Here is a 26853-nt window from a genome sequence, read left to right as displayed (position 1 = left end):
TTTGTTACACTTTGTCACAAGCAAGCCAGGAGTACCATCTATTTCTGTAACACAACAGCAGTGGCAGCGCTATCAGAGTGCAACAAGAAATGATCTTCGAGTCGATGTACAGTTAAAATGGGACCTAGGAGAAGCTAGAGTTTGGTGGATTTTCTCTTGTCGTCTTCAGTCTTCTTGTAATCACTTCCAGTCTTCTTGTGGGTCGTGATCCTACGGGGACAAGGGAACACCCAGAGGTTTAAGCAATAAAGATCACAAAGAGTAGAAAACACTCAACAACAGGCAGCCAATGACTGGCCTGCAGTGACTGGACACGTGACCTTTTAACATGTCTTTGCATATTTAACCTGCGTGAATTACACTTTCCATTCATATTAAAAAGTAGACAGTTTGAAAGTTTTTAGCTTTAAAGTTTGTATTAATGTTGACCCGGTGTAGGGCTGCTGCATACAGAAATAAATGATGCTTACAGAGTTGAACTAACCTGTCCTGAAGATTTATCTATGACCAAAGGAAAGGTAAAGAACAGAGGAAACTAGCACAGTATAAGAAAAAAGAAAAGGCTCTTGAAATTGTCTCTATATACAAGACATATGTGCCTGTGTTTTTCTTGGCTGGTGGTAGCGGATTCTTAGAGAAAATCCTTGTACTATTTCATGTTCGTGACCCCATGTAAAAGCCAAGAGGCCTGGATGATATTTGCTTACCCATTGGTCTTGGTATCACCAGTTGACTCGGGCAACTCTTTTCTGCTGGTTTCGGGAAGCAAGAAGACAAGAGCGCCACTGACCACGGCCAGACTGCTGAAGACTATGATGGGTATAGAGTGATGATACACGGCCAACATGTTGAGCAATGGAGACAGCAAGCCTGCTACTCTAAAGGCGATAGAGCCCAAGCCGACAGCAGTTTGCCTAAACCAGTGGAGCACAGAATGAACTTTCAAATATCCAGTGAAGATGGATGGAATTATAAAATATAAGCATATTTTGATAGTTTTGCCTTCCAAACCTGACAGAAGTGGGAAACAACTCTTGAATGTAGACCATACAAACTGAACCGGCCCAGTTCAAAAAGAATTTCCCCGTAGTTACAAGAACTGTGACAACAACCGCGCTGTCTGGAATGCAGATGTCAGAGAAATGAACAGCTGTAAATGCTTTCACAGGGACAGACTCAGCATTTCTTCTTGGCATGAAGGGAGTTCACCTTGAGGAAAAGCCAGGGTTAAGAGGCAAACAAATCCACCTATGAGAAGTGTTGATATCAGGGACTTCTTTCTCCCCAACAACTCCAGACCCCAGATACAGAGGAGATGAGCGGGTGCCTCAGAAATCCCAAAAAGGAACTGAACCAGGAAGATGTTCAGACCAAACTTTCCCACATTCAAAACAAGGCTGAAGTAGCCCAGGTTTAACGAAAACCTTAAAAAAAAACAAAGTGGAATTAAATAGAATAGAATTAAATATATAAATGAATAAATTATAACTGCAGTTGGTTCAAATCTAAAGGAGAAGTGCATTCAATGTGCTTTGCTTACCAGGCGAAAGATATAATGAAGAAGTATTTTGCCAGGACTGCTGAGGTGAAAATTGTTTTGATTCCTCCACTTTGGACTTTCTGTTCACTGATTACCTGATGCATGAATGCATGACTTTATTACAGAGAACAGCTGCAATTTTCCAGCATTAAATAACTGACATTGAAAAAAAAAGAATACAAGTCATTGAAGATGATGTAAATCTATGACGTTTTCTTCCATCCTCCATCTCGACTACCTCAGTCTTACAGATCTGACAACAGTATTTGGCTTTGATCCATTTATTTTGTTGATAGTTGTCTCTAAAACTTCATGCATTCCTTTGATCTAGTTATTTGGTTTCATTAATTCAAAAATGAATGTAAGATAATTGGCCTACTGCGATCCTGTTTTTAAAAAAGCTGGGATGCCGTGTCAAATGTTATTAAAGAATAGGAAAGTCCAAACCGCTCTAATCTGTATCCATGTTCATTTCGTTCTGTTTTTTTTTTCCTCAACTGTTGCTGTTGGTTTGAAAGTCAAACTTTACGTGTTGCGCTGTATCAATTTAATCAAGCATCCAAACATTTTCGAAGGAAATTAGATTGTAGCAAGTTGTGAAATCTAAAAGGCACTTCCATGCTCCAGAAGTTTAAGATATTTGTTTCAAGGACCCTTAATCTAGAAAGATGCGAGTTCAAATCTTGGGTTGATGAGCAAATTCCTTAAAAATGAATTACAGTCCCATGTGTTCCAATGTGAATTTGATGCCAATAAACTCATTTAAGCACACTCACATCCAGTCATTTGAAAAAGGAAAAAAAAAGGCCCTCATTCAGCTCTGAGGTTTCACTTATCAGGAGATAATATGTATATATATATATAATATATATATATGAATCTGGTCCTTAATAGGTCTTGAAATGAGGTAAATACAACCTAAGATGAGCAACAACACACAGTGTAGTGGACCGTGTCATTACTTATTTAGCCAAACGCAAAAGAAGGGTGTGGAAAAAAGTACATCCTTAAGTAGTCCGGTGCTGATATTAAAATATCTTTTATCAATTCATCATCATCATCATCATCAGGGTGAGCACCTCTACAACAGCAGAACAGCACTTTGCTGGTCTGGAGCATTCAGGTGTGTGTTAACACAATGTCAAGGAGGAAAGACATCAGCAATGACCTTGAGAAGCAATTGTTGCTGCCCAGCAATCTGGGAAGAGTTATAAGGCCATTTCCAAACTATTTGGAGTCCATCATTCTACAGAGAGAAAGATTATTCACAAGTGGAAAACATTCAAGACGATTGTCTATTTTCCCAGGAGTGGACGTCCCAGCAAGTTCCCCCCCAATGTCAGACTGCTCAGAAAAACTGCAATAAAAACCCAGGAGATACATCTCAGACTCTCCAGGCCTCAGTTAGCTTGTTAAATGATAAAGTTCATGACAGTACGGTTAGAAACAGACTGAACAAGTATGGCTTGTTTGGAAGGGCTGCAGGAGAAAGCCTCTTCTCTCTGAAAGAACATGGCAGCACAGCTTAGGTTTGCAAAGTTAGATCTGAACAAACCACAAGACTTCTGGAACAATGTCCTTTGGACAGAGCAGACCAAAGTGGAGATGTTTGGTTATAATGCACAGCAGCACGTTTGGAGAAAACCAAACACAGCATATCAGCACAAACACCTCATACCAACTGTCAAGCATAGTGGTGGAGGAGGGCAGATGATTTGGGCTTGTTCTGCAGTCACAGGACCTGGACACCTTGCAGTCATTGAGTCCACCACAAACTCCTCTGTGTACCAAAGTATTCAGAATCAAATGTGAGGCCACCTGTCTGACAGATAAAGCTTGGCTGAAACTGGGTCATCAACAGGACAATGATCCCAAACACAGCAGCAAATCTACAACAGAATGTCTGAAAATGAAAAGAATCAAAGTGTCGCAGTGACCCAGTCAGAGTCCAGGCCTCAGTCTGACTGAGTTTGGCTTGTGTTGTGTTGTTGTTCATCAGAGTTTGTTTCCCTAATCCTAAGACCTGGGAAGGTTCAGATGATTTTTCTATTTTGCCCAAGACATAAACTCTTGGAACTGGAATAGGGTCTCTTTGTCCTTCCTTCCCTAAAGTCCAGTTTTAAAAAGGGAGCAATCGTAGTCTAACGTGATCTAATGCAACAACAGCTGAATCAGACTGACCTCATCCAGCAGATTCTCTGGGATTTCTTTTTTATTGATTGCTGCCACTTTTCGTATCAATATCTTGGCTTCATCAGTTCTTCCCTGTCCCAACAGCCACCTCGCCGATTCAGGAATCCACCTTAAATAGACCGCAAACCAAATGTGAGTTTTAAGAAACTGTAACAATTGCATCCAAACCAGTTTTTTCCGGATATTAATCGACACAAAACGTGTCAATGTCCAAACGCTGCCTTGTTAATAGTTGATCAAGGCTTTGAAAGGAGACTCTACAATCAGCACCCACCAAATGTATAAGCACACAGAGGCCTGCGCTCCTGCCATGATATACTGTGCTTTTCTCCAATCACGAATAACATAGACCAGCCCAGCCATTGCACACTGCCCGAGACCTCCGAACAACTGGCTCATACAGGAAGCCATGGACCTCCTGGTGATCCCAATCCACTCTGTAGCTGCAAAGAGAGTTTAAGCACCAAAATAACTGCTGAGCTAGAATGAGAAGGTTTTTTTTTTTTATTCCCCCTTAAGAACACAGATGAGAGCAGGGTACAACAGACTGAATAAAGGACACGTTGGACGTCTTTAACAGAAGTCATACCTAACACAATAGAGTTGATTCTGTATCCTCCAAGTGCAGCTCCAACAATGAACTGTGACACAAAGTAAACGTGGACATTTGGAGACGCACCAGCTGCTATGACGAACGTTAACAAGAGGACGACGGGTAACTGGGTGGTTCTCCTGCGCCCGAACCTGAAGTTTAAAACAGCCAAAGACGGTTTCGCGTTTAGTTTGAGCATCGTGTTCCTGAGCATATGCAGAAACTCTGACCTTTTGCGTAATCTTTTACAAGGCACTTACGAGTCCGCCACGGGTCCGAAGACGAATGATCCAGCAAGTAAACCCATCATGAGGACGGTCTGTGCAACTTCAGCCATTTTAGACTTTTCACAGACGAGATCAAACTGCAAGACAACACTGGAAAAAATCAGCAGGGTCGTGAACACAGACGGTATCCAGGAGAAAATGAAAAACCACGCGTCGTATTCTACTTACATCTGTGACTATGGTGGTCTCGTACAGCATGTTGCCGTACACCCATCCATGCAGGCACTTTGTGGTGTCATTGAGTCCGTATTTTCTGATGGTGCCAATGTCCCAGACCACAGGGACAAACATCAGACACCTGCTGAAGGTCCCATCCGCCGCCCTGGGCAGAGTCAGGTTCAGCTGCTCGTCGGCGGTCAGGTTCGGAGCAGCCCTCAGGATCCAGTCTGTGTTACAGTGTCGCTCCGGATCGGACTCGATAAAAAGAAAGCTACTGAAGAAAACCGGGAGCAAGAAACCGGGGAAGGCTAACCCAAGAATGATAAGCTTTTGGAAGAGGCCAAAGTCCCCGACTGTCTGCAGAATCTCTCCAAAATCCACCATTTTCACACAGCAAATGATCTGAAAAGAGTCCGGCAGACTGGCTTATGATGACTCAGCTGAAAATCAATCTGTAACCGTCTGTAAACTGTAACTCAGCACGTGGCAAAGCTTCAAACTTTCTTCACTACTGGTTTACCTGTTAAAGAACATTAGGAGTAAGGAGCTGTGTGAATAAAAGATGCCTCCACTCATTGGTTTCCATCATGTGACTTTATTCAAATACTAAAAATCAGTTTGTATGCGCTGAACAATGCAGATCATCGGTCGAGGAATCTCCTTTACATCTTATACCAAATATTCTGCTTCAAATTAGGTACGTTTGGGCATACACATTTTACAATTGGGCGTCATTTTTAAAATATCTGATATGCAAAAAAGAAAATAGAAACATGTACTTGCCAATCAAAATCAATACTCATCATTCAGTGACCTCCTGAAGAGGCAGAAGGAGTTTTCTCTGGAACAATAAAATAGATGCACAAAAAGTCTGGGTGACTCTCTTTGATCTATCACTCCATCGGCAAATCTCACACTCTCGCGCACACACACACGCACGCACACACACACGCACACACACGCACGCGCACACACACGCACGCGCACACACAGGCACGCGCACACACAGGCAGAGGCAGAGTAACGTAACTGTGCCAATGACCATCAGCCATGGACCGGTTTCAGTGAGAAAAACAATATGACTAACAGGAGAGCGTGCGACTACAAGCTCTGTATAGTTTCAAATGACGCATGTTAACATATGAATAAGGTGCCAAATGAACTAAGAATGTGTGCATGATTAGTAACACTCTGACAAAAGCCGAGAGTGGGAAACACAACAAAACAAATCAAACGCCGAGTTCTGAGCAAGAGGAGTCTTGAATCTGCTTGCCTCGATCGATATTTACAGGGAAATGTTCCTTTAATCTGACATGTACACTTACACAGTCAATGCATCTACATTATTACAGATAAACCTCATGATGTTTGTGTGACAGTGCACGGAGTTGCCATCTTATGTACATTTACAACATCTTTACAGAGACCATTTACACCAGTACCTGAACTGGGGCTATACGGCAGCCCTTTGCACGTGGCACACGACAACCAGACAGCTACAGCCGGAGTGACGACAGTGATTCGTTGGTGAGTGTTTAAAAAGCAAAGAAACTACAGTACTGTCAAGAAACCCCGCCTAGTGACAAAAAGCAAAAAAAAAGAAAGAAATTAACTAAAGCACTCACTGGCTGCTGCGGACATTTCGAGGGTTACTTCACTCAACGTTCGAAAGATTTAAATCGAGCGGAAATCCAGCCACGCAGACGAGCTTTGGGTTCGTTTGAAACTCCTGCTGCCTCTCAAGAGTAAAGCTGCGCGTTCGTGCTGACAAAGTCAAACCAAGCAGAGGCATTTTCATGCAACAATCTGAAATTTGGTGGTGGCCCGAGGGGAGAGTCCAAGGATCAGAAATCTGCATCTTTTTGAGGAAACTGAACGTCTTTTACCAAACTTCCCGTCGGTTGTAAATATTTTAACAGCAAACCAATAAAAATGTAAACTAACTGGTGGTGCTAGAAAAAAAAAGGGTGTCATTTTAGTCTAAAATCACATCTGTTCAAACACTTGAGTCAATCAAGCACACGTTGAAATATTCCACAGATAAATTGAGACACCGTCTCTCGGTGGCTTTACAGCAGATTTCATGGCACTCAAACCACCAGCCGCCATGAATATTCATCCTCACAGCGCTGGGGTGGCGGCTGCGTCTCAGGGACGTAAAGCAACGCTTCCACCAAAAGTATCGGCATGGCTGGTGACAAATCTGAACCAAAAATCGAGTGAACTGCCCCTTTAAGCTTTATTTCGCTTTGGAAGAACATTTTGGAGCTTTTGAGCAGTTCACCGGCACTCGGCCTGTAACAGAAGCCTCCTGAGGCTCGACACTCGTCACCAGCATTCAGGATACTTCCCCCAGCTGTTCGCTCAGCCATCAAAAGGCCAAACCATCTCTGACACAAGGGATCACAGAAAAGAAGCAATCATTACCCGCATCTGACTGTTGGCGCGTTAGCTTTTCAGTATTGGAACTTGCAACCTACTCCTTTCGCTGGTTGACACCTTATGAGCTCCTTTTGCGGTGCACGCACAGGAAGCCGTTTCGTGCAACACAAAAGCAGTCAGAACAGCAACCAGTGATCACATACGGTGAAATTAGCATTACCATTGCATAGTAAAGGAATATCAGGCAGGTCTCAGCGAGAGAAAACACAGGAGCTCATTTTAGAATGATTTCACTCCTTTTTTTAGGTTTTTCCTCAGAAGAACCACACCGACGAGGTGGAGGAGTACATTTTCCACACTGCTCAGGCTGCCTTATGCGGAATCTTTTTAGTAAATATGTCAAATTAAAATAAATGCATATGATTTCATAGATTCACAACACAAAAAATATGCTACTGTGTGTAAATCTTAAGGGACATTTTTTAGATTTTGTTTTTTTGGGGGGGGGGGGGTACAAAGAATACGCCAAATATTTACACACCGATCCAATTTTTCACCGAAGACACCGGCAGTCTGGTAACTAAGGCTGAACTTACACTTTTCAATTTCAGTGTAGCAATAAGGTGCCGTGTAAAGGCGGCACGACACGCACAAGTTTTGTGGCACGACTGATTTTTTTTTTTTTTTTTAAAGAAAGAAAAAAAGGCAAGAATTTTCCAGTACCGGCAGGAGATGGTCTGGATTGTGCTTGTGTATGAGGAGCAAGAAGAAAGAAAAAGAAACCGGGAACTGATGTAGTTGATTGCATTTCTTCTCCCATTTACTGTATAAGCGCACTGTAAACATTTCAAGTGTGATTCCTGTGATGAACTGAACCCCTCAATGTGGTCCTCATGCATCCTGCAGTAGTGTCCGCACTCCTGCCAGCCTCACACCTCCTCATCACCTCCCTCGTGCATCTCCTCTCTTTGGCAGTAGTGGTTTCTCGGAGTTGACTACAATGCAGCTATGCGATACCATTTGTTTCTGTCCTTTGTTTTCGGCTCTGCTTGACTTAACTGATGCTGAGCTGCGCAAATCCAATGAGTTTAATATCGTCAGGAATCTCAGACTCCTCCAAACCAGATGCCTGGGAGGGGGGTAAAAACGAGTCAAAAAAAATGTTTTACCAAAAGAAGTCATTATAAACTCAGAGCGTCTGTGAAAACTTACCAGTTTAAAGGTCACATTTTTGTTACTATGAGGATCGTCGACGATCTTTTGCAAATTGGCAGCAACTAGGTAGAGAACGAAAGGAAACAAGAGGACCACATCAAATGATAAAGCAATAAAAATGGGAGAAACTTCAAAGATTTAACAGCGTATAACTAACTAATAACCAGCTACTCTGATTACAGATCAGAGGGCCGCAAAGCAACTACAAATTGATTCTTGCGGCATCGTAATGTCCTGAAATATATTTGCTAAATATATTTAGCTAAATATATTTGCTAAATATATTTCATGAATAAGAACCGCTGCAAAAAGAAAAGTGGGCCTGTAGCAGCATACTGAATGAAGGTATTCTGACTCCCAGACGAGAAGTGACACAACCTGTTCTCTACAATGAGCAACATAATCGCACATTCACTCCCCGGCTGCCGATCTTCTCGGGCAACATACAGTTATGGTGACACAGGATTCTGTGGGGATCACATTTTAGAGCCACCTGGTTACCTGGTTTTGGAAAAATGTCATTCATAACTTTGGTTTTGATCTCTTTGCACAGGGTGGGGGATCACCGTGTGAACAAAATGTCTTTGAGATGGCTTAAAAGAGCGTAAAATATCACAGAAGCCCTGGTTCTGAGGCTGAATACGGACCCAACGCCTTGGCAATAAGAGGTTTAAAAGTTGCTTGAGCTTTTCCGGAAGGAGTTGGAAGCTTTCATGCTGCTGTGTTGGATGGTGCTCTGGTTTAGAGAAACTAAAATGCTTAATTTCCTCTTTACCAAGTCCCTCCTTTAGCATTCCATCAACGTTACCTCATCAATCAACTATTGGAAAATCTATTTTTGACATTTACGAAACAATTTTGAATTTCCCGTGTCTGATTCTTAATGCATCAAAGACTTGATTGCCCCCCCCCCCCATGAATAAATATACATGATTAAATGATGGAAGTCCATTCAGATCATTTAACACCAACAACACTTTTATATGAAAGCTGTACTCTGACACAATCATCTCAATAATACTGGTAACGTACCGATGACCAAGTCCCTCCCATCAACGAGACCAGCTGAGACCAACTCCTGAGAAACTCCATCAGCCGAGTCTGAGGACAGAAAAGGCAAAGACGTGAGCGTGGAGAGCAACGGCATGGGGGGGGGGGGGGGGTAAATAAAACCTGTGTTTCCCACCTCTGCCCTGCATGAACTCGAATCGGATGTCATTGAGCTCTTTCTTGGGGTTCCTCAATCTCAGGACGAGGCTGATGGGAATACTGGACGAAGTGGCCGGATCCTGCAAACAAAATGACACACGACAAAGAAAATGACTTATAAAAACGGACAAGCTCAAAGAGTTTTGGGACTCTCTTTTCTTTAAAGATCAGACTTAAAGATGCCCTCTTTAAAAAATAAAAAGCTTTTATTTCTATTAATATACTTGTTTTTGGTCCATTAATGAGTTAAATCAATGTTTTTTTGCCATTTCTGTCAATATTTACTATCTGCAAACTTTGTGTTTCACATGCAGGCTTTGGTCTTTTCAGGCCTTTGTGTTTTCACCTCGACAGCAGGTCCATGCGAGGGGCTCGCTGGCTGAGGAGCAGCCGGAGGTGCTGCATCCTCCGCTCTCGGACCCACACCGGCGGCTCTCTCGTGCGCTCCAGCAGGTGGCTGCAGGTGCGCTGTGGAGCCATCTGCTGGTGGGAAAAGCTAACGGATACAAATTTGAACAGACATTTGACCAGATCAGTTTGGCATGAATAAACTTAAAAGAAAAAATAACAATAATAATAATGATAATAAATAGAAGACAAACATATAACAGTCATGCAGATCACTCTGTCTTAGCATTATGCTAAAAAAATTTTTTTTTTAAAATAAAAGTCAAAATTTTCAGGTCATGTCCACTACAAAGTGACTCACCTCCATATTCTGGGACCCGTCCTTCACTCTGGGTGACTGCAGAATGGACATGACAAGATTGTCAGGATTATTTACATGCAATTTCCCTTTTATCCCCTCAGTGTCTGGACTGATGGAGTATTGTAGGATTGAAGAAATTTGACACAGAGGAGGTGGCACGTTAAACTGATATCACAGATAAGACAGAGAAGAGTAGAACCCACACCCAGAGAACAATTGAGTGTAAACACACACTGGAAAGTGATTTGAGCAATTGGTTTGGGCCCGTTGGGAGGTAGTCTTTTTTTTCTTTCCCTTGGGCATGAGTCTTAATCGTTAAAGGTGTTAAATGTCAGTGTGATTATTTTTTTTTTTTTTTTTTTTATTTTTTTTTAAAACCCAATTAAGCTTTACAGTTGCCAAAAAGCTGCAGCAGCATGTAAGTGCTGTTCAGGAGAAATTTTGAAATTGTTTTCTTTCTTTTTTTTCCACCCCAGTGACTTTGACTTCAGCAAAACACATTCCAGCCTGACTGAAATTGTTCGGACCAACAACTCAGCAACACCATCTGCTGTCCCACTGAAAGTGAGCACAGAGAAACGGCCTCGTAATGTAAACCGCACCGCCTGTCAGACGACGCAGGCGTGCGGGCTCTCACCCGCAGAGCCGCCACAGCAGCTTTCCCCTCCTCGCTCTCCTCGTCCAGCTCATCGTCGCTCCACTCCCACCCGCCGTCTTCTGTCTTGTGGAGGCGGCCGCTTGAACCAGGCACGCGACGCACCTACACAAGGCATTCAAAAAGGTCGCACTCAATACAGGCTCATCAATCACCTGTTTGACTCTTTACATGCATCTCCCAGCACGCCTCAGGCAGAAATCTGGGAAACTGGGACACACCCTGGGCAAGAAACACACCTTACCTGCCCTTAGCACCGTGATACAGCAGCTTACAAACACAATCTTCAGAAATTCAGTGTGATTGCAACAAGTGTCAAACCTTTTTGGATCGATCTGATATTGTTGGACCTTTATGTAGGAGCCTCTCGTGCAAGTAGTCCTTAGTCTGGATCGGAAAGAAAAACGTGCCATTCAGCATCTATAAATATTTGTTTTGAAACGTGCAAAAGTCCCTTCGGTTTATTTTCCCAACAGTGACACATGGCTCTCACCTTGGCTTTTGTGAAGAATTTGTGCTTCAGTAACTCAGCAGCAGTTGGCCTAGATAGCAACGAGACACAGGGCTCTTCATTATATTCATTACACAGCTGGAATATCGGATGGAAAGCAAAAGCAAAACAAAGCCGAATGTAATCTGAGAGGCGACGAAGAGAAGAGAAGTGTTGGGCCTAACTGACCTTTTTTCAGGATCTTTCTGTAAACACAAAGAGATCATCTTCCTGAAAGACTTCCCGTACTTCTTCACCATTTCCTTATCCGTGATACCCGTCTCCAGACAGGGAGGGTCGTTCTGCAAAGTCAGCATCAGCACCTACACACAGGCAAAAAATTCACCCTCAGTTAGCAAAAAAAACTAAGAAAATCTCTCTGAGCTGTCAATAACTAGAACAGCCCACATGACTCTAACTCTGAGAGTCATACATGTTCACCTTCATCGGCGGGTATTTGTGATACGGTGCAGCCCCAGTGGCCAGTTCAATGGCTGTTATCCCAAAACTCCAGATGTCTGCTTTGAAGTCGTAGCCACGGACCTGCAGATCAAAATTAGCACATCGCTCAAAGTCATTCTACTTGTATCTCAGCTAAAGCATTACAGAGAAAACTGAGGGAGATGAAGACTCGCACCTGCTCCATGACCTCCGGGGCCATCCAACACGGCGTCCCCACAAAGGTCTTTCGAACCTTGTTCCTCGTCATGTCTCCTCCGGCCGCTAAGAAGGCACTCACGCCAAAGTCTGTGGTGTGTAATTGTAAATGTAGGACAGGTTAAAGTCTGCACAGAATCCGTTATTCCAACCTGATCATACTGGATTATTAAACATCTCAGAGTGTAATATTTCTTCTTGATATGAGCAAACAAAGAAGAAAAACATGGTACCAGCAATTTGCACGGAGCCATCGTCTCCTAGAAGAATGTTTCCGGCCTTCAGATCCCTGTTCATGTAGAAAAGGCTAATTACATCACAATGACTGTGCCGAAACACATATGACTCAGCTTCACAAAAGAATAATCACTCTACTTTTATACACAAAAAAATGTTAAAGAGACCTTTGATCCACTCCTCCTTAATCCTCCTGATTTGTGTTTGCACACTACACACTGAGTGCACACTGTGCACAAAGAACTAGAATGGCTTAAGCTGGCCCCAACTGCTCCCGCCCCATCTTAACTGATTAGGTGTAAGTGAGTTAGTCACATCATCTGAGCTCAATCAGCAGCTGCTCTGTCTGTCAGCTGAGAAGCTGACAACGGCGCTCAGAAATGCATAAAAAAATACCAGCTAATCATATGACTATCTCACATTTTTGACAAAAAAAAGGAAACTGTTTTTTTTTTTTAACAAACAGAAAGTCGGTTAATTTGAAACGATCACACTTGTCACACACAGATGCACAGAGGATACAGAGAGGCCTTTATTCTCAGTGGTGGTTCACAGTGTTCCTGGGAGGAACTTTTATGTAACACAAACCTCCTCAATTATGCATTTTCTCTGTATTAAATATTGAAAGAGTGCGGTCTAGTTCAAACCTCACACTCTTGTCACACTGTCGTCAGACAGCAGTGCATTCTGGGACGCACTAACTAGGTGACATGTCGTTACAGCTTACCGATGAATTTGCCCGTTTTTGTGAAGGTACTCCAGTCCCTCCAAGACTTCTTTCAGGATGGAAGCGATGCTGGCCTCGTCCAACACTCCAGTTTTGTGCTCGCCGCGAGAGATGATATGTTTGATGATGTCCAACACGGAGCCTGAGAGAGAGGCAGAGGCTTGAAACAAGACATGCCGACAGTGGATGGACCTCCTAAACCTCTTAACTTACAGATGAGGTGATGCTTTTAATGTTGCTGTTTAATGTCTTTTGTCTGTCTCTGATAATACCGTTTAACTATCAGAACTCCTTGCAGGTAGACAAACAGAGGCAGACACTTCTCCCAAAGCACAGAAAACAGCAATTTACCAATTCAATAAATTCAAGAAGGCAAACATGAAGTTAGATTCATTGAAATTACAGAGCTGAAAGAGCAACAATAGAGCATTAACATGTAGCTCAATTTAACTGGTCTTCCAAAAGCTTTCTTGAGATAAAAGAAGGCAGACATGACAAAGAAAATGAAGACTTAGCAAAGAGTAAGGCAATTAAGAACCATGTCTCCTTAGTATTACAGCACTTACCACCACTTAGCAGCTTCATCACCAACCACAGTTCATCCTTCACCACAAAGGAGGTATAATAAGACACAATGTTTGGATGGTGGCACTGGCTCATAGCCTGAATCTCTTTCTGCACACAGAGGGGAAAAAAGTGCAGGAAATGGTCACTCATTGAGCAGAAAAAGTGTCACACCGAGCCAAATACGGACTCATATCAAACATTCAGGGATAAACCAAATCCCAGTCAATAAATTAAACTTTTTAATTCTGGCTTTATTTATCAAGAACTTACAGCAAGTGTGGCTTAAATTAAACCATCTAATTCCTGCTATCTTTGCCTTTACTTCCCTCCAAGTCAAACACTCCCTGTTAAAATAGCTCCATTTTGAACCAGGTGTACACACTTCATAAACCAAGAGCAGACAAGAAACAGTGGAGTAACTGCCATAACTGAGCCACAAGTCAAAGACATTTACAATGTAAAAACACAGACGTCGGGGGAGTCAGGACTTTGGTGCGTAAAATAAGCTATTGTAGGGTGAAAGCCTTGGAAGACGGGGCTTTCAATGTTCACGTCAGATAGCATACTTTGTAATGCTGGTATTTGGCACTGCTTGAAAAGCAGTCTAAGCCCAAGATGAGAAGGAAATTAATGACGCAGAACAAAGTGATCTCGGACGCTCTACTTTAATATGCTATGCACAGCTCAAAAAACTTAGATTATAAGGTCAGGAGTACTTCTAAAGCCCCTTTAGAGTCTCTTATTGTATTATCACACATAGCAATGCAATAATTTAAAGTGTTTAATTCAGCTCAGACAATTGTTCTGATTAACCACAAGACTTTTTTTTTTTTTTTTTTTTTTTTTTTAAAAGAAGCTGCACATAAGGGAGTAAGAACATTGCACTGTGTAAGAAACCTGCACGTTCAATGTACAAAATAGGATCCCCATAAAATGTTGCTGTGGCTTTCTGTTGCACCCACTGGACACTGCTCTGACAGCTGAAATATTGGCTGTACTCTAACAGTGATAACGTGTCGTAAACCAGCATTAATCACACCGAGTCTGTCATGACTAAGTATGACAATAAAGAGATAATGTGAAGAATACTTTAGTACTGATGACAAAAATAATAATAAAAAAAAAAACACATTTGACCTGTTCAGATATACCTACACAGAACTATTTGCTTCATTCATTGCACTGAGCTCTAGTATTTAGCAGTTGATGTGGGGTTGTGTTTTTGATCTGTCCTTGGCTGATATGACCCCACCAATTCAAACCACTCCCAGCTCAACAAACAGACACACTGAAATATATATAGAAAAATACTGGACAACAGATGTCGGCCTAATGTTTGCAATTGTTTCTTACCAGTAGTTCATCCATGCTAGTTTGACATTTTTCCAAGTTGATGCGTTTGATGGCCACCTTCTCATTTCTCGGCTTGCAGAAAGCTGCCTGGACAACTGCAGTGGCTCCACTGCCTGATTATATCATTAGCAACAAAAAGAACCATTAGTCAGAATATGACGACTCAATTGGGCAACTTCAAGTACGTTTTAGTACAGAAAAGTTGGTCAAACAGGTTTCTGAACAGATGCAATTTACAAGTCCATCCGCATTGTAATCAAATTAATGCAGTTGACGGTGACGAAAACATGTTTTTCCCCGTCATAAGTCACGTTATCTGGATTTGTCTTGAGGTTGGCTTTCTACAAGTTGTATCATCCTTTTGGCAAAGAGCAACCTCTCTCTAACAACGATTCTTTACGAATTGCCGGTTAAATTGCTTCAGCTAGCCCTTTAGCTTCATGGTGGTTGGCTAATGGACAGTTTCACTTTAGCTTTCCAACTAGCAAGAACAGTTGGCCTTGCCAAAGGGAAACTACCGGGCTGCTGACTATACTGTAGTGTGGCTACGGGTTGTGACTTGACTTCGGTTAGGTTCAGACATGTAATGCTAATAGGCTACTAGCAGTCGGCAGCCAACACTGTACTACAGGCAGGGGAGGCTAACATGCTAACATTAGCAAGCTAAGCTACTCACCTATCACCTCGTTGAGTTCATAGTCGTCCCTGTCGATTGACCAGGACTGAGAAGACTGGTCGTCTGCCATGGCCGTTTCTTAAACGATGTGAGCAATGCTTCTTGGCGAAAAAAAGAGACGCAGTCTGAAATTTGAGATTACTCCATTCGGGTCCGATGAAGCTGGCTGCTACTGCTGCTGCTACCGCTGCTGTTCCGCTGACAACTCCTGCCAACCCTGTCAACACAACTTCACGCGCGACTGACGCAGCCTATTACGTACAAACTGAGGAGGAGGAACCAAGATGTCGCCATCTTCAATGTACCAAATGTTTAAGATATCATTTGAAAAGCAGAACAACATGCATGGATGGGGTCTAGAGAAATTAGAAACGGTTAATCTACGATGATATTTGTTTTAAATGTTGAAGTAGTACCGCTACCATTTGCATTCACACTTCTAAAATGTTTCCAGCAAGCCCAGCAGGGGGCGCTAATGTCTCTGAGACGCGTGCGCCATGAGCTTTGTATTGACATAAAAAAAAATTCCAGTCACATTTGTCTTAAACAAAACACGAGGGTTCAAAGTTGTTACAGGATACTTTCTGGTTTGAAGTGTTACTCTGAAGAGGTTACAGTTCTCCAGGCATTAAAGAAAAGTTGAAGGAGCTAAACTAAAGATGCATGTTTCCATTTCTTTTGCTCATTATACTTGAATACAGTATAGCCTAACATGTCATAAAATACCCAGCAAATGCAGCTTATAGCTTATAGAGTGCTACTTCTATAACTGGTTGAGGTAGCACTTATTTCAGCGATTTATGTGATGCATAATCCACGATGATGCAATCTGCAAAACTCAAAGTGCTTTAAATGTAGGCATACGTACGTATTGTTTTGTGAAGTTATTTTCGCACAAAAGAATAAAGTATGGGACTTGCTGTAGACCGACCTTGAAACAATCCACTGTCTGGTGTTCACACTCTTTGAAATATGTTTTATGAAAACCAGATGGAGATTCCACTGTGCTAAAAACTATACATACTTAAGGATGAACAATTCAAGCAAACTGACTGAAGATTTTGTTGCGGGTAAGGCCTCGGACGCTTGTTGGAAAGTGTGTCTTTCTTTCAGTTTCTACATGCTTGCATGCTTCATGCTTTGGAAACACCAGCAATCACATGATCTGTTTCTGTGAGTTTTCATCTGTCTGAGAGAAATGCAGAACAGCTATGGATGGCATTAGTGGTATGTGAGGGAACAGCTGGGCCTGTTCTTGCTTGTTTTACGAGCCCAGACTCAAAGCAAATACAGACTTCTATCACACAAAAGAAGACTCTTAAAACTTCTGCTTCCAGGCTGGGGTCTCTCATGTTGTCTTTTATTTGGCATTTCAATCAACCGATTGAAAGGGTTGTTTTAGTTAGTTCCATTTGTGCTATAAAACGCATTTTTACCACTTTTAAAGTGCTTTTAGGATATGTAAGATAGAGAATGCTGCATTCAGGGTTCTTGCATGAACCCTGTCGATTTATTTTTTTTTTGGGGGGGGGTGCTCTGCGCTTTACCGAAGCTCTCCCTCTGGTGTATGCATTAAAGCTCAGTCATCCTGATGCTGACAGTGCGCCGAGGGTAAGCCAGGCCTGAAAGGGAACTGCTGAGGGTCACAGGAGCCCCAACGCACCAGTGACTGCAGTGCTATTATCCTGCAAAGGCTGAGCTGGACATGAAAAGGAAAGTAGAGACTTCATCTGCCCCATTCAATATCACCAATATCCTCAAGCTCAATGTCAACTATGTGGGCTGGAAACAAGCCAGCTGTGGCATTCAGGCCTTCTGATCATGTTTGTCCTGTGTTCAAAGGAAGGAACAGGTGTCCACGTGAAACTGTTTTGTTTGCCAACTGCTTCAACGGGAGTATGTTTTAATTTTGAATTTTCACCTTATAGAATGTCTCCAGGGCTGTAGGTTTTTCTCAGGTGAGCAGCCCCTCCCAGTTTATGCACATAAGTTTCTTGTTATTTTACAACTAGCTAAGAGTGTTTTCACACAACAGGATCACGACAGCACTGTGAGCTTTTTCCCCTGCAGGTGGACAAACAATGATGCAGTGTGCTTTACAATGGTGGTAACAAGGTCATTTTAACCAAGCCACTGCACGATGGCACAAGCAGGCGTAAAGGTGTTGCCTACCCCTTTGTGACATCAGCAGCGCATTGGATGACAGGCTCGTCAAACCGGTGTGGAAGCCTGCAGGCGCGCCTGCGTTCAGATTGCCAGCAGAAACCCACCTGTGTGGCTGCGTCGTCCTCATTCTCAATTCAACAGCCCCAAAAGCTGCTTTTATTTCTAAACTGCGCTCATGGAAGCAAGGAGCAGCTTCACATGAAAGGTTGGTTGAAGTGAAACGAGGTAAAAAGACCCTAACCCCAAAAAAAAAAAAAACGGATCTGACCTGAGTGGGAAAGAAGGAATAGAAACAAGAAGGAATGGAAACGAATGGGATCGAAAGGAAAACGACTGGTGAGATCATTTTGATTTTGTGTTCAGTTGTGCGAATTAAAGTGCGTTCAGCATCTATTGGGTGGTGCTACTTCCAGAACTGTCTTAACAGCGGGTAACCTTAGATCAAGGCATGTGAACACAATCTGAGAAGCTTTTAATATTATTTCTTATCATAGCCTAATAATTTTTAAAAAATGTTTTGCTCCAGCCACCCACTTCGTTCTACTTATCGCAGATATTATTGCTGCTGAAGCAAACTATGGTCATCTGTGCTCATTTGTTAAAATTAGACTATGCCGAAAGGTGTGGCCCCTTCCATCCACTTTGGTTTCACCTTGTTGCAAACACAAGCAAGCGTTGCCAAACCAAAACATTGCTTGGTGTCTGGTAAAACACTCAAAGCCTGTGTCTCAAGGGCTGCTACGGAGAGACGGTAGATGAACCACTATTTCGGTTTTGGTGATCTTTGAACTAGACCCGCACTTTTTTTTTTCATATATAACGACTGAAGCCTTTAGTTGCGTAGAGTTAGAATCACAGCACTGGGAAGTACCGCCGTGACACCGGTAGATGGCGCCATAAAATGGGGAATTGTCGAAGATTATAACCATATTCAAGCTGTTTAAGCAGTAAAGTTATTGATTGAAAGCATATTATTTATTAGGTTACAGCGTTGTTTAAACTATACTCTGCTTATTTTTCATGTGTGGTATTTTTTAAAAATTCTTTAATGTATTTTTTTTTTTTTTTTTTTGGCAAAAGTTTGTTTTGACGCTTATTGGCCAGCCACTAATGTAAGCTAGCTATTTGGCGTTTTGTAGCTTTACTGTCTCCTGCCTAAATTACTTTTTCTTAAAGTTAAATCTGGCTTCTTTTTTTTCCTTCTTTTTTTTTTCTTTCGAAATATTCAAGTGTCCTTAAAACATACAATTAGCATAAACCGGCCTGGAGTTTTAAAGTCGCCGGCTGTTGGGCAGCGGTCGAAATGAAAAAGGTGAAGTGGGTGTCAGCCTGGCTATCAGCTGACAGTTTCAAGGAAGTCCTGACAGAGATGAAGTCAACTGTAGGGTTGGTACACGCCCTTCAAACACACACACACACGCCTCGTGAATTCAGTCTGGTAGCGTTTCGGCACCCGGGAGCACCATGGCATGCATACGAAAACAACCTGAACTCAGCAAATCTGAGGAATTACGCCGCCATGCCAGAAGCCAGAAGGTGATACAAATGAACGTAAAGCTTCTAGGTAGGCTGCTCTGCAGTTATCTGATCGATAATCCTGAAGCAGATGGCACTAAAAGGTTATTCAGGGCCAGGCCATAGTGCTTCAATTTCACAGTTTATGATGTCAGCTTATTTGTAATGCCATGGAAATGAAACCTAGCTGAGTTTTGAGCATTCATTCTTTTAACTGAGTTTTCTGACTTTGAGATCAGAATGATGAGGCGGAGGCACCAGAAATGGGCTGGTTTCAATTAACTGTGGCGTGAAGTTGGTGTAAAATGGGAGTCAGCTCAGTGGGTTGGGATGATGTCTCCAGTTTTGGCTCGGGTTGAATTTTTTATTTTTTTTCCCCTGGTTTTACAGGCATGGAGGGCGATCCGGACCTCCAGTTCCTCTTTCAAGGGGGAGACCTCCTCAAGGTGAAGTCCGCGTCTTGGAAGAAGACCCGCTTTTTCAAACTCCAAGAGGACTGCAAGACCATATGGCGCGAATCCAAGAAAGCCTTCAAATCGGAGCAGACCTGTGAGTGTCCTCCCCACATCCCACCTAAACCTCTGGCACACATCAGTCTGGTCAAGCTCCACTCCTCGCCTTTACTTTTTTGCCTGTTATTTTTCTTTAATCATTACTTAGCAGCACACTGACACGCCTTAAATAGCCTGATAACTCTTTGGGTCGATTGGATTTTTCCCACACGGATTATAAAAGTGGAAGACTAATGACAAACTTCTGTCTGAGCGTCCTTGGTATTATCGGACACAACTGGGCTGCTCATGATAAGGGTGATAAGGTTTTACGGTGTGCTCGTTTCTTTTCTATTTTTTTTATACAGTGAGTGAGGAGTGGTTTAAATGGCTCTTGTTGTATTTTCCACTTTAATTACATCCATAAATTGTTGTCATGCGGTCGCAGGTTGATAAGTGCAGTGTGGGGACATCTTTATTGACGTTGCCTTGTGAACTAAGCTGCAACTCTCCAGCAACGGGCTCCTGTTTACCAAGCAGGCTGGGCAGCGATGCCCTCGGATACTAACAGCCGGCTCTTTTATTTAATTTCTGTGTTAGGACACTTGTTTTCTGAGCAGTTAGCATCTGGTAATGTAGCATAAATGGCAAATGGATAATGTTAAAAAACAATTTCTCCTGTCCTCAGTTCCAATAGATGACATCTCAGCCGTGCGGCTCGGCCGTCAGTCGGAGGGCTTGAGGAAGAACACAGAGGAGCAGGTGGAGGGCCGCTGCTTCTGCATCATGTTTAAGGGTCGCCGCAAGAACCTGGACCTCATCGCCAGCTCGGAGGAGGAGGCCAGGCGGTGGGTGAGCAGCCTGGAGAAACTGAAGTCCAACATGAAGAACCTGAACCGTCAGCAGACCACAGAGCAGTATCCTTACGTGGGCGTGGACGTCATCCCCTGAACCGATTCCCTGAATAACCGATTTACTCGAGCAGCTGTTGGTGAACGCTCCTATAAGTCTTAAGAGAGCTTAATCTTTCTTTTTTTCCCTCAAATAAAGTAAGCGTGTAAATAACGTCCCGAGCACGTAGACGGTTGTCAGATCTTCTCCTTACATCACCTACTTCCCAGCTGGATCTTCAACTGCCTGAAGAAAGCGGACAAGAACAAAGATGATAAGCTGAGTCCGTCTGAGCTCAAGAACTTCCTGCGTCTGATTAACATCGAGATGGATGATGACTACGCTGAAATGCTCTTCAAGGTGATGCAGATGTGTAGCTGATCTCCAGAGCTTTGAAACCTTGTTTTGTTGCGATGATTTAAACACCGAATCTTTCCTGATCCGATGGAACCAATAAAATGTGGACTGAAGAGGAAATGATTCTTAGAATTAAAGGCCAAATGTTTGGCTAATTGAATTGGTTTTGAAAAGAAAACATGAACTGATTTCAGTTGAAGGCCAGGCAGGCTCTACAGGCAATAAATCTTCATATAGCCGACAGTTGTTGTGATGCTGCATGGATGGGCATTTTAGCCTAATTTTCAACTGTGGCACAATGAAAATGCTTTGTTTTGTTTCGTGCATGTTGTTCTGTTCGGTAGGTCGTACATAAGGATCTGTTATTCAGATAACGTCTTGTAAACCCTTTTGGTCTTTAGTTTGGACTAACCCTTTGTGTTCTACAATACAGCAAAGTGACAAGTCCAAGTCTGGGTACCTGTCTGGAGAGGAGCTCGAACATTTCTATGACCTGCTGACCCATCGAGAGGAAATTGACGTCATCTACGGGGAGTACGCCAAAACCACAGGCTTCATGAGCCCCGAAAACCTGGTGGACTTCCTGCTGAAGGAGCAGAGAGAGAAAGCCACTCTGGCCGATGCACAAAAAATCATCGAGAAGTGCGAGCCAGACGAACAGGGTCAGTACTTATCAGGAGCGACACGGTTTCACTGGAGGTTATTACCCCAGAGTGGGCGTCAGACTGTGAGCATGACTGATTGAGCGAGGTTAGTGGACACGTACTGGTCCTCAGTCCTGGATGTTTCACCACTCTGACTTACTCTCTGCAGGCTTTTCCACTTTTGCCATTTTCAGCACTGACACACGGTACTATTTGCCTTTTGGAGGCAGGACACTGTGTTGCTGTGTTTTGAAGCCCATTCAAAACACAGCAATAAGTGGAACTTGGTCAAGTATTATCTTCTGTTTTTTGAGCGAATGGGTGTAAAGAGCTTTCTCTTATCTCTTTATCCATTGTGAGCTTTGCAGCATAAATCAGCACGAACAGGAACTCCACGTTAACAAACCAAAGGGAGCTCGGGTTGTTGCTCTGTGCACTGGACATAGATTGGTATCAGTCGTCTGTACTTTGGGGTGAGTCTAGACGAGGCCAAAAGTCCTAATGTGATTTTCAGCAGGTTAATTACGACTCTACCACAGTGAAGATTTGGTTGTGTAGTACTGTTCAATGCCTTACACCATGGTTTGTTTGTTTTTTTGTTTTTCAATCAAAAGGAAATCAGGAAATGGCTGCAATGATTTATTGAAACTTGTACAAACATAAATGAGTTTTTACAATATTAACAAGCTTTAAAGTCAGTATTTGGTGTGAGCTCCTTTGTTCTCCAACACAGCCTGAACCCTCTTAGACAAGCTTTCTGTCTTCAGGAATAGTTCTCCAAGCTTCTTGAAGGACATCCCAAAGCTCTTCTTTGGATGTCGGCTGCCTTTTGATCCGTTCTCTGTCAGATGATCCCACTCTGCTTCAGTAATGTTGAGATCCGGCCTCTGGGGAGGATTCATCCCTCCATAAGACCTGCTGCCACTGATTTTCAGTCCACTTCTTGTCTCATTTGGCATAGCTCAGTCTTCTCTCCCTGTTCCCCTTCCTTAAGAATGGCTTCTTGACAGCCACCCTTCCATGGAGACCATTTCTGATGAGGCTTCAGTAGATGGATCAGCTGAAGGTCCAGATGCATCTCTCTGGTCTTTGCTGGATTTTTCTTCTTTCTTAAGGACATCACTTTAAGATTTTTGGTTTTAACTTCTTCTTTTGTCCTCTACTTGTCCTGTTTCCTCTTTTTCTTTTTTCTTTTTTTTATAGACACTGCACAACACGTTGCGATACATTTTTGGCTAATATCTCTTTGCAAATCACCTCATTGTTACAAAGAGACTATTTAGTTTTTTGGCATTTCTTATAGATGAAACTAAAGAAATGGGGAACAAATAATGCGTCTGTGTGACCGGTTGCTGATAACAAAGTGCCTAAAGATACTAAATGAAGTTGGTTCTCTGATAAGTTGCCTGTTGTCTTGACACCACACCGGCTCACCCCTTGAGTTGGGCTCTTTTTATACTTGGATGAGTCATAGGTCAGTGTCGGGAGGCTTGACCACCAAAAGAAATAAACCTTTTGAAAGACTTTAGTATAGCCTGGAGAACCACTAAAAATGTTCACAAGAAATCCAGGCTCCTCTTCAAAGAAATGAGTGGTGGCTCAGGACTTTAGCACAGTACTGGACACATACCACAGTAGAATTACAACACGTCTACTGTGACTCCATCTTAATTAAGGGTGAAAGAGAGCAAAAAATGATTTAATCATGTGTAGTCTTTTCACTGGGGACGCTTCATCCTGGACTCCAGTGTCAAGTAATCACCTTGTGAATCCTCGCAGGAAGACGTTTTACTGTAAGAGGGAAACACTTTGAGTGGATAAATGACTTCTCTCTCCCTTTCTGCTGTGTTTTTGTGTCATTTCAGTCAAGGCGAAGAAGCTGCTGTCCAAAGATGGCTTCCTCATGCATCTGCATCACCCAGATACTATGATTCTCAATCCAGAACACAAGGTGGTGTACCAGGATATGTACCAGCCCCTCAACCACTACTTCATATCCTCCTCACACAACACCTACCTCATGGAGGATCAGCTCAAAGGGCCCAGCAGCACAGAGGCTTATGTCAGGTGACAAATTCAAGCTTTTTTTTTTTTTCCCTTCGACGTCTTGAACACTTTCCGCTGCTACAACTGTGACGTACAGATTAAAATCACTGCAGTCTGCAGGTATTTATCCGGCCTTTTTGGCTTGGTGTTTGTTAAATAGTGACTCCCCTGCTGTGGGTCACGTGTTGTGCATCTGAAGTTGCAGATTTACAGTGCGATCTCTTGTTCGCTGATGGTGACTGTCACTCTCTCAGGGCTCTGCTGAAGGGCTGTCGCTGCGTGGAGCTGGACTGCTGGGATGGATCAGACAACGAGCCGGTGATCTACCACGGTTACACTCTCACCTCAAAGATCCTCTTCAGAGATGCAATCAAAGCCATCAAGGAGTATGCCTTTAAGGTACGTTTAGCAGTATAAACATCAGGTCGTGTCCTGTGTATCACCGAAAAGCTTTAATGTTGTGGTTTTTTTGTTTGTTTGTTTTTTTCCTGTGTGGTTGCCCCCCCCCCCCAGACATCTGATTACCCAGTCATCCTCTCCTTGGAGAACCACTGCAGTGTGGAGCAGCAGTCAGTCATGGCCCACCACATGAGCTCCATCCTGGGGAGTGCACTCGTCACATCTCCCCTGTGCGACGGCATGCCCACAGACTTCCCATCCCCCGAGGTTGGTATCCACCCCCGCTTGTTACATCAGGATGCTTGTCAAGCTTGAAAACTGTGTTGGAAAATGGGAGATTTTTATCAGTCATTGTTACAGAGGTGTGTGTGTGTGTGTGTGTGTGTGTGTGTGTGTGTGTGTGTGTGTGTGTGCCTTCCTCTAGGAACTGAAAGGGAAGTTCGTGATCAAAGGGAAGCGATTAAACAAACTGGAGGCCATCTTTGCTGATGAGGCAGCAGCAGCTGAGGACACCGACGTGACGGAGGAGGAGGAGTCGAATGACGACGACGATGAAGATGAGCAAAAGGAGAAGAAGAGCAAGGTCGGTGTGACAAGAGCGGTATGTTTTCTAGATTAACACATTAGCAGACGTCTCATTACTCAGGATGTTTAACAGAAAAAGCTGAAATTGGCCAAAGAGCTGTCCGACATGGTGATCTACTGCAAGAGCGTCCACTTCCACGGCTTTGAGGAGGCCAGGAAAGACCTGAGCTTCTACGAGATGTCGTCCTTCAAGGAGGGAAAAGCCATGAAGCTGGTAGAAGAGTCAGGTGAGGAAATGTGCCAGACCGAACGTTTAAGTTAACTGCGCATACTCCAGTATTCAATCAGAAACTTTAATTTTGTCTCTAAATGTCTCGGTTTTGGGTTTTTTTCTCCGCAGCAAATGCCTACATCCGCCACAATGTGGACAAACTGAGCCGCATTTATCCTGCAGGCTCAAGGACTGACTCGTCAAACTACAACCCGGTGCCCCTGTGGAACGCCGGTTGCCAAATTGGTACAAAAACCTGACAAAGTCCTGATGGAAGATGGCTGTTTTTATGTAATTCTTCACATTCCCTTTCATTCTTTCGTTGCTTTTTCAGTGGCCTTGAACTTCCAGACAAACTGCACAGACATGGATGTGAACCAGGGCAAGTTTCTGGTCAACGGTAAGAGCGGCTATGTCCTCAAACCGGCCTTCATGAGAGAAACGGCCACGGAGTTTGACCCCATCACGCTGACCCGAGGTGACTGGCTGAGGCACAAGACACTGCATGTCATGGTGAGGCTACCGACCTGAGGAAGCATTCTGTTTGCAGCCGTTTGCAGCAGCTCACAGTGATGATATTTGTCCATCTGTCACCAGATTGTATCGGGCCAGCAGCTCCCCAAAGTCAACAAGAAGAAATCCTCAATCGTGGACCCGCTGGTCAAAGTGGAAATCTATGGAGTGCCGGCTGATGTTGCAGAGAAAGAGACCGGATCGGTTGATAACAACGGTACCGTTTTGTGTTAAGCTCTGTAAATATTCAGATTTTCAGAGTTGCTGTGAGCTGTTTAGACCGTTGATCTAAAATCATGAAGAATAATCATTATTACAGATCTTAAGGGAGACAGTCGCACACATCAGTGGTGACTTCAGAGCATAATGGCACAGACGATTGTCTGATGAGTCAGCATTAACACATAACACCCAAAGCAGCACAGACGGTGTATCCATGCCCTCTGGGATTCTGGGTCAGAATTCATACTGTAAAACAAGTTAAAAGCTGTTTGTCACCTAAAAACTCCTGAAGCGTGCCGAACATCAGAAATGAAAGACACAGAAAGTGAGAAATGACCTAATTCTGTTTCTCTCTTTAAGGTTTTAACCCCTCCTGGAATGTGAACTTCCAGTTTGATGTGTATGTGCCAGAACTGGCTCTGGTCCGTTTCACCGTTGAGGACCATGACTCCACATCTGGTAATGAGTTTATTGGACAGTACACGCTTCCTTTCAACAGCCTACAAATGGGTGAGTTTGCAGAACTGGCAGTGGATATTTACTAAGTCCCCCCCCCCCACCATAACCCAATGATGTGTAAAACCACTGACAGTCCATTGTTGTCACACTTCATAAATGAACAGCGACTGGAACTATCCCGTCTTTGGTGAAGCATACAGATCTGAATTCAGAGGCTGCACAAAGAGCTCGTGTTATTCCTCCTTTTCCGATCTCTGACAGCAGCCATTCTTTTCTCCCTGACAGGATACAGACACGTGCCGCTGCTCAATAAGAACGGAGACCTTCTCCCCTCGGCTGGACTCTTCGTACACATCATGGTGTTCGACGCTGAATGAGACGTCACGGATCGCTTGTCAGGACACAAGGACCTCCTGCCCAGAGCCATGTTTTAGCTGATCTATATTCAGGAGTCTCTTTTTTTTTTTTTTTTTTTCAACATACTTTTAGCTCAAAATTAACTTATTGGCTTAATTCCAGTGGCCTGAAAAAGCTACTGCAGAAGTCAGGTGAAGACCGCATTCTTGGCAAGGGACAGCATTGCCTTTTATTACATTAGACAGTGTTCAGTTTGTAAGGGTTTAGGTGTCCCAAAGTTTTTTTTTTTGTTTAAACCCTCTTATTCATATTAATATTTTATGAAATCCAGAGAAACGTAAGCCGATAT

General features: G+C 43.2%; 3 protein-coding genes across 5 annotated transcripts; 1 reads left to right on the top strand and 2 right to left on the bottom strand.

The window, feature by feature from the left end:
- Nucleotides 1-134: 134 nt before the first annotated feature.
- LOC140268216 (solute carrier family 22 member 13-like) lies at nt 135-5155 on the bottom strand. The gene is made up of 10 exons (XM_072362986.1): nt 4781-5155; nt 4586-4689; nt 4323-4477; nt 4008-4176; nt 3722-3842; nt 1541-1635; nt 1210-1424; nt 1012-1120; nt 708-914; nt 135-210 (listed from the first exon to the last, which is right to left on the bottom strand). The coding sequence occupies exons 1-10, from the start codon at nt 5153-5155 to the stop codon at nt 135-137; spliced, it is 1626 nt and encodes a 541-aa protein (XP_072219087.1).
- Nucleotides 5156-5350: 195 nt separating this feature from the next.
- LOC140268397 (serine/threonine-protein kinase OSR1-like) lies at nt 5351-15897 on the bottom strand. Its single transcript, XM_072363223.1, has 17 exons — nt 15649-15897; nt 14973-15085; nt 13619-13727; nt 13053-13194; nt 12322-12377; nt 12069-12178; nt 11873-11974; nt 11621-11754; nt 11435-11483; nt 11263-11328; nt 10924-11046; nt 10287-10322; nt 9924-10073; nt 9555-9657; nt 9401-9469; nt 8366-8430; nt 5351-8282 (listed from the first exon to the last, which is right to left on the bottom strand). Exons 1-17 carry the CDS (start codon nt 15716-15718, stop codon nt 8208-8210), a joined length of 1572 nt encoding a protein of 523 aa, XP_072219324.1. The 5' UTR covers nt 15719-15897; the 3' UTR covers nt 5351-8207.
- A 2167-nt stretch (nt 15898-18064) lies between these two features.
- On the top strand, nt 18065-26608 carry LOC140268629 (1-phosphatidylinositol 4,5-bisphosphate phosphodiesterase delta-1-like). Of its 3 annotated transcripts, none has more exons than XM_072363569.1 (15): nt 18065-18150; nt 19720-19878; nt 20509-20737; nt 20942-21071; nt 21502-21730; nt 23578-23779; nt 24013-24157; nt 24272-24424; nt 24582-24740; nt 24816-24969; nt 25083-25199; nt 25288-25466; nt 25551-25683; nt 26049-26198; nt 26433-26608. In XM_072363569.1, exons 1-15 carry the CDS (start codon nt 18117-18119, stop codon nt 26522-26524), a joined length of 2265 nt encoding a protein of 754 aa, XP_072219670.1. In that variant the 5' UTR covers nt 18065-18116; the 3' UTR covers nt 26525-26608. The 3 variants fall into 3 exon arrangements, with proteins under 3 accessions (XP_072219670.1, XP_072219669.1, XP_072219671.1); XM_072363568.1 differs by lacking the exon at nt 18065-18150 and adding an exon at nt 19077-19378; XM_072363570.1 differs by lacking the exon at nt 18065-18150 and adding an exon at nt 19332-19350.
- Nucleotides 26609-26853: the final 245 nt, after the last annotated feature.

This window comes from Leuresthes tenuis, unplaced genomic scaffold (genome assembly GCF_036924035.1).
Source record: "Leuresthes tenuis unplaced genomic scaffold, fLeuTen1.0.hap1 SCAF_14, whole genome shotgun sequence".
Lineage (NCBI taxonomy): Eukaryota > Metazoa > Chordata > Actinopteri > Atheriniformes > Atherinopsidae > Leuresthes > Leuresthes tenuis.
Note: the sequence above shows the minus strand (reverse complement) of the source record. Positions and strands in the feature narration are given on the sequence as shown.

Coding starts and splice junctions, on each gene's coding strand:
- LOC140268629 (XM_072363568.1), top strand. CDS start 19,279: ATGGCATGCATACGAAAACAACCTGAACTCAGCAAATCTGAGGAATTA. Junction 21,072..21,501: donor ACGCTGAAATGCTCTTCAAG/GTGATGCAGATG, acceptor TCTACAATACAG/CAAAGTGACAAGTCCAAGTC. Junction 24,741..24,815: donor AAAAGGAGAAGAAGAGCAAG/GTCGGTGTGACA, acceptor GATGTTTAACAG/AAAAAGCTGAAATTGGCCAA.
- LOC140268397 (XM_072363223.1), bottom strand. CDS start 15,718: ATGGCAGACGACCAGTCTTCTCAGTCCTGGTCAATCGACAGGGACGAC. Junction 12,378..13,052: donor AAAAACGGGCAAATTCATCG/GTAAGCTGTAAC, acceptor CTACATGAACAG/GGATCTGAAGGCCGGAAACA. Junction 11,755..11,872: donor ACAAATACCCGCCGATGAAG/GTGAACATGTAT, acceptor GCCTGTGTGTAG/GTGCTGATGCTGACTTTGCA.
- LOC140268216 (XM_072362986.1), bottom strand. CDS start 5,155: ATGGTGGATTTTGGAGAGATTCTGCAGACAGTCGGGGACTTTGGCCTC. Junction 915..1,011: donor TTGTTTCCCACTTCTGTCAG/GTTTGGAAGGCA, acceptor CCACTGGTTTAG/GCAAACTGCTGTCGGCTTGG. Junction 211..707: donor GGTGATACCAAGACCAATGG/GTAAGCAAATAT, acceptor TTGTCCCCGTAG/GATCACGACCCACAAGAAGA.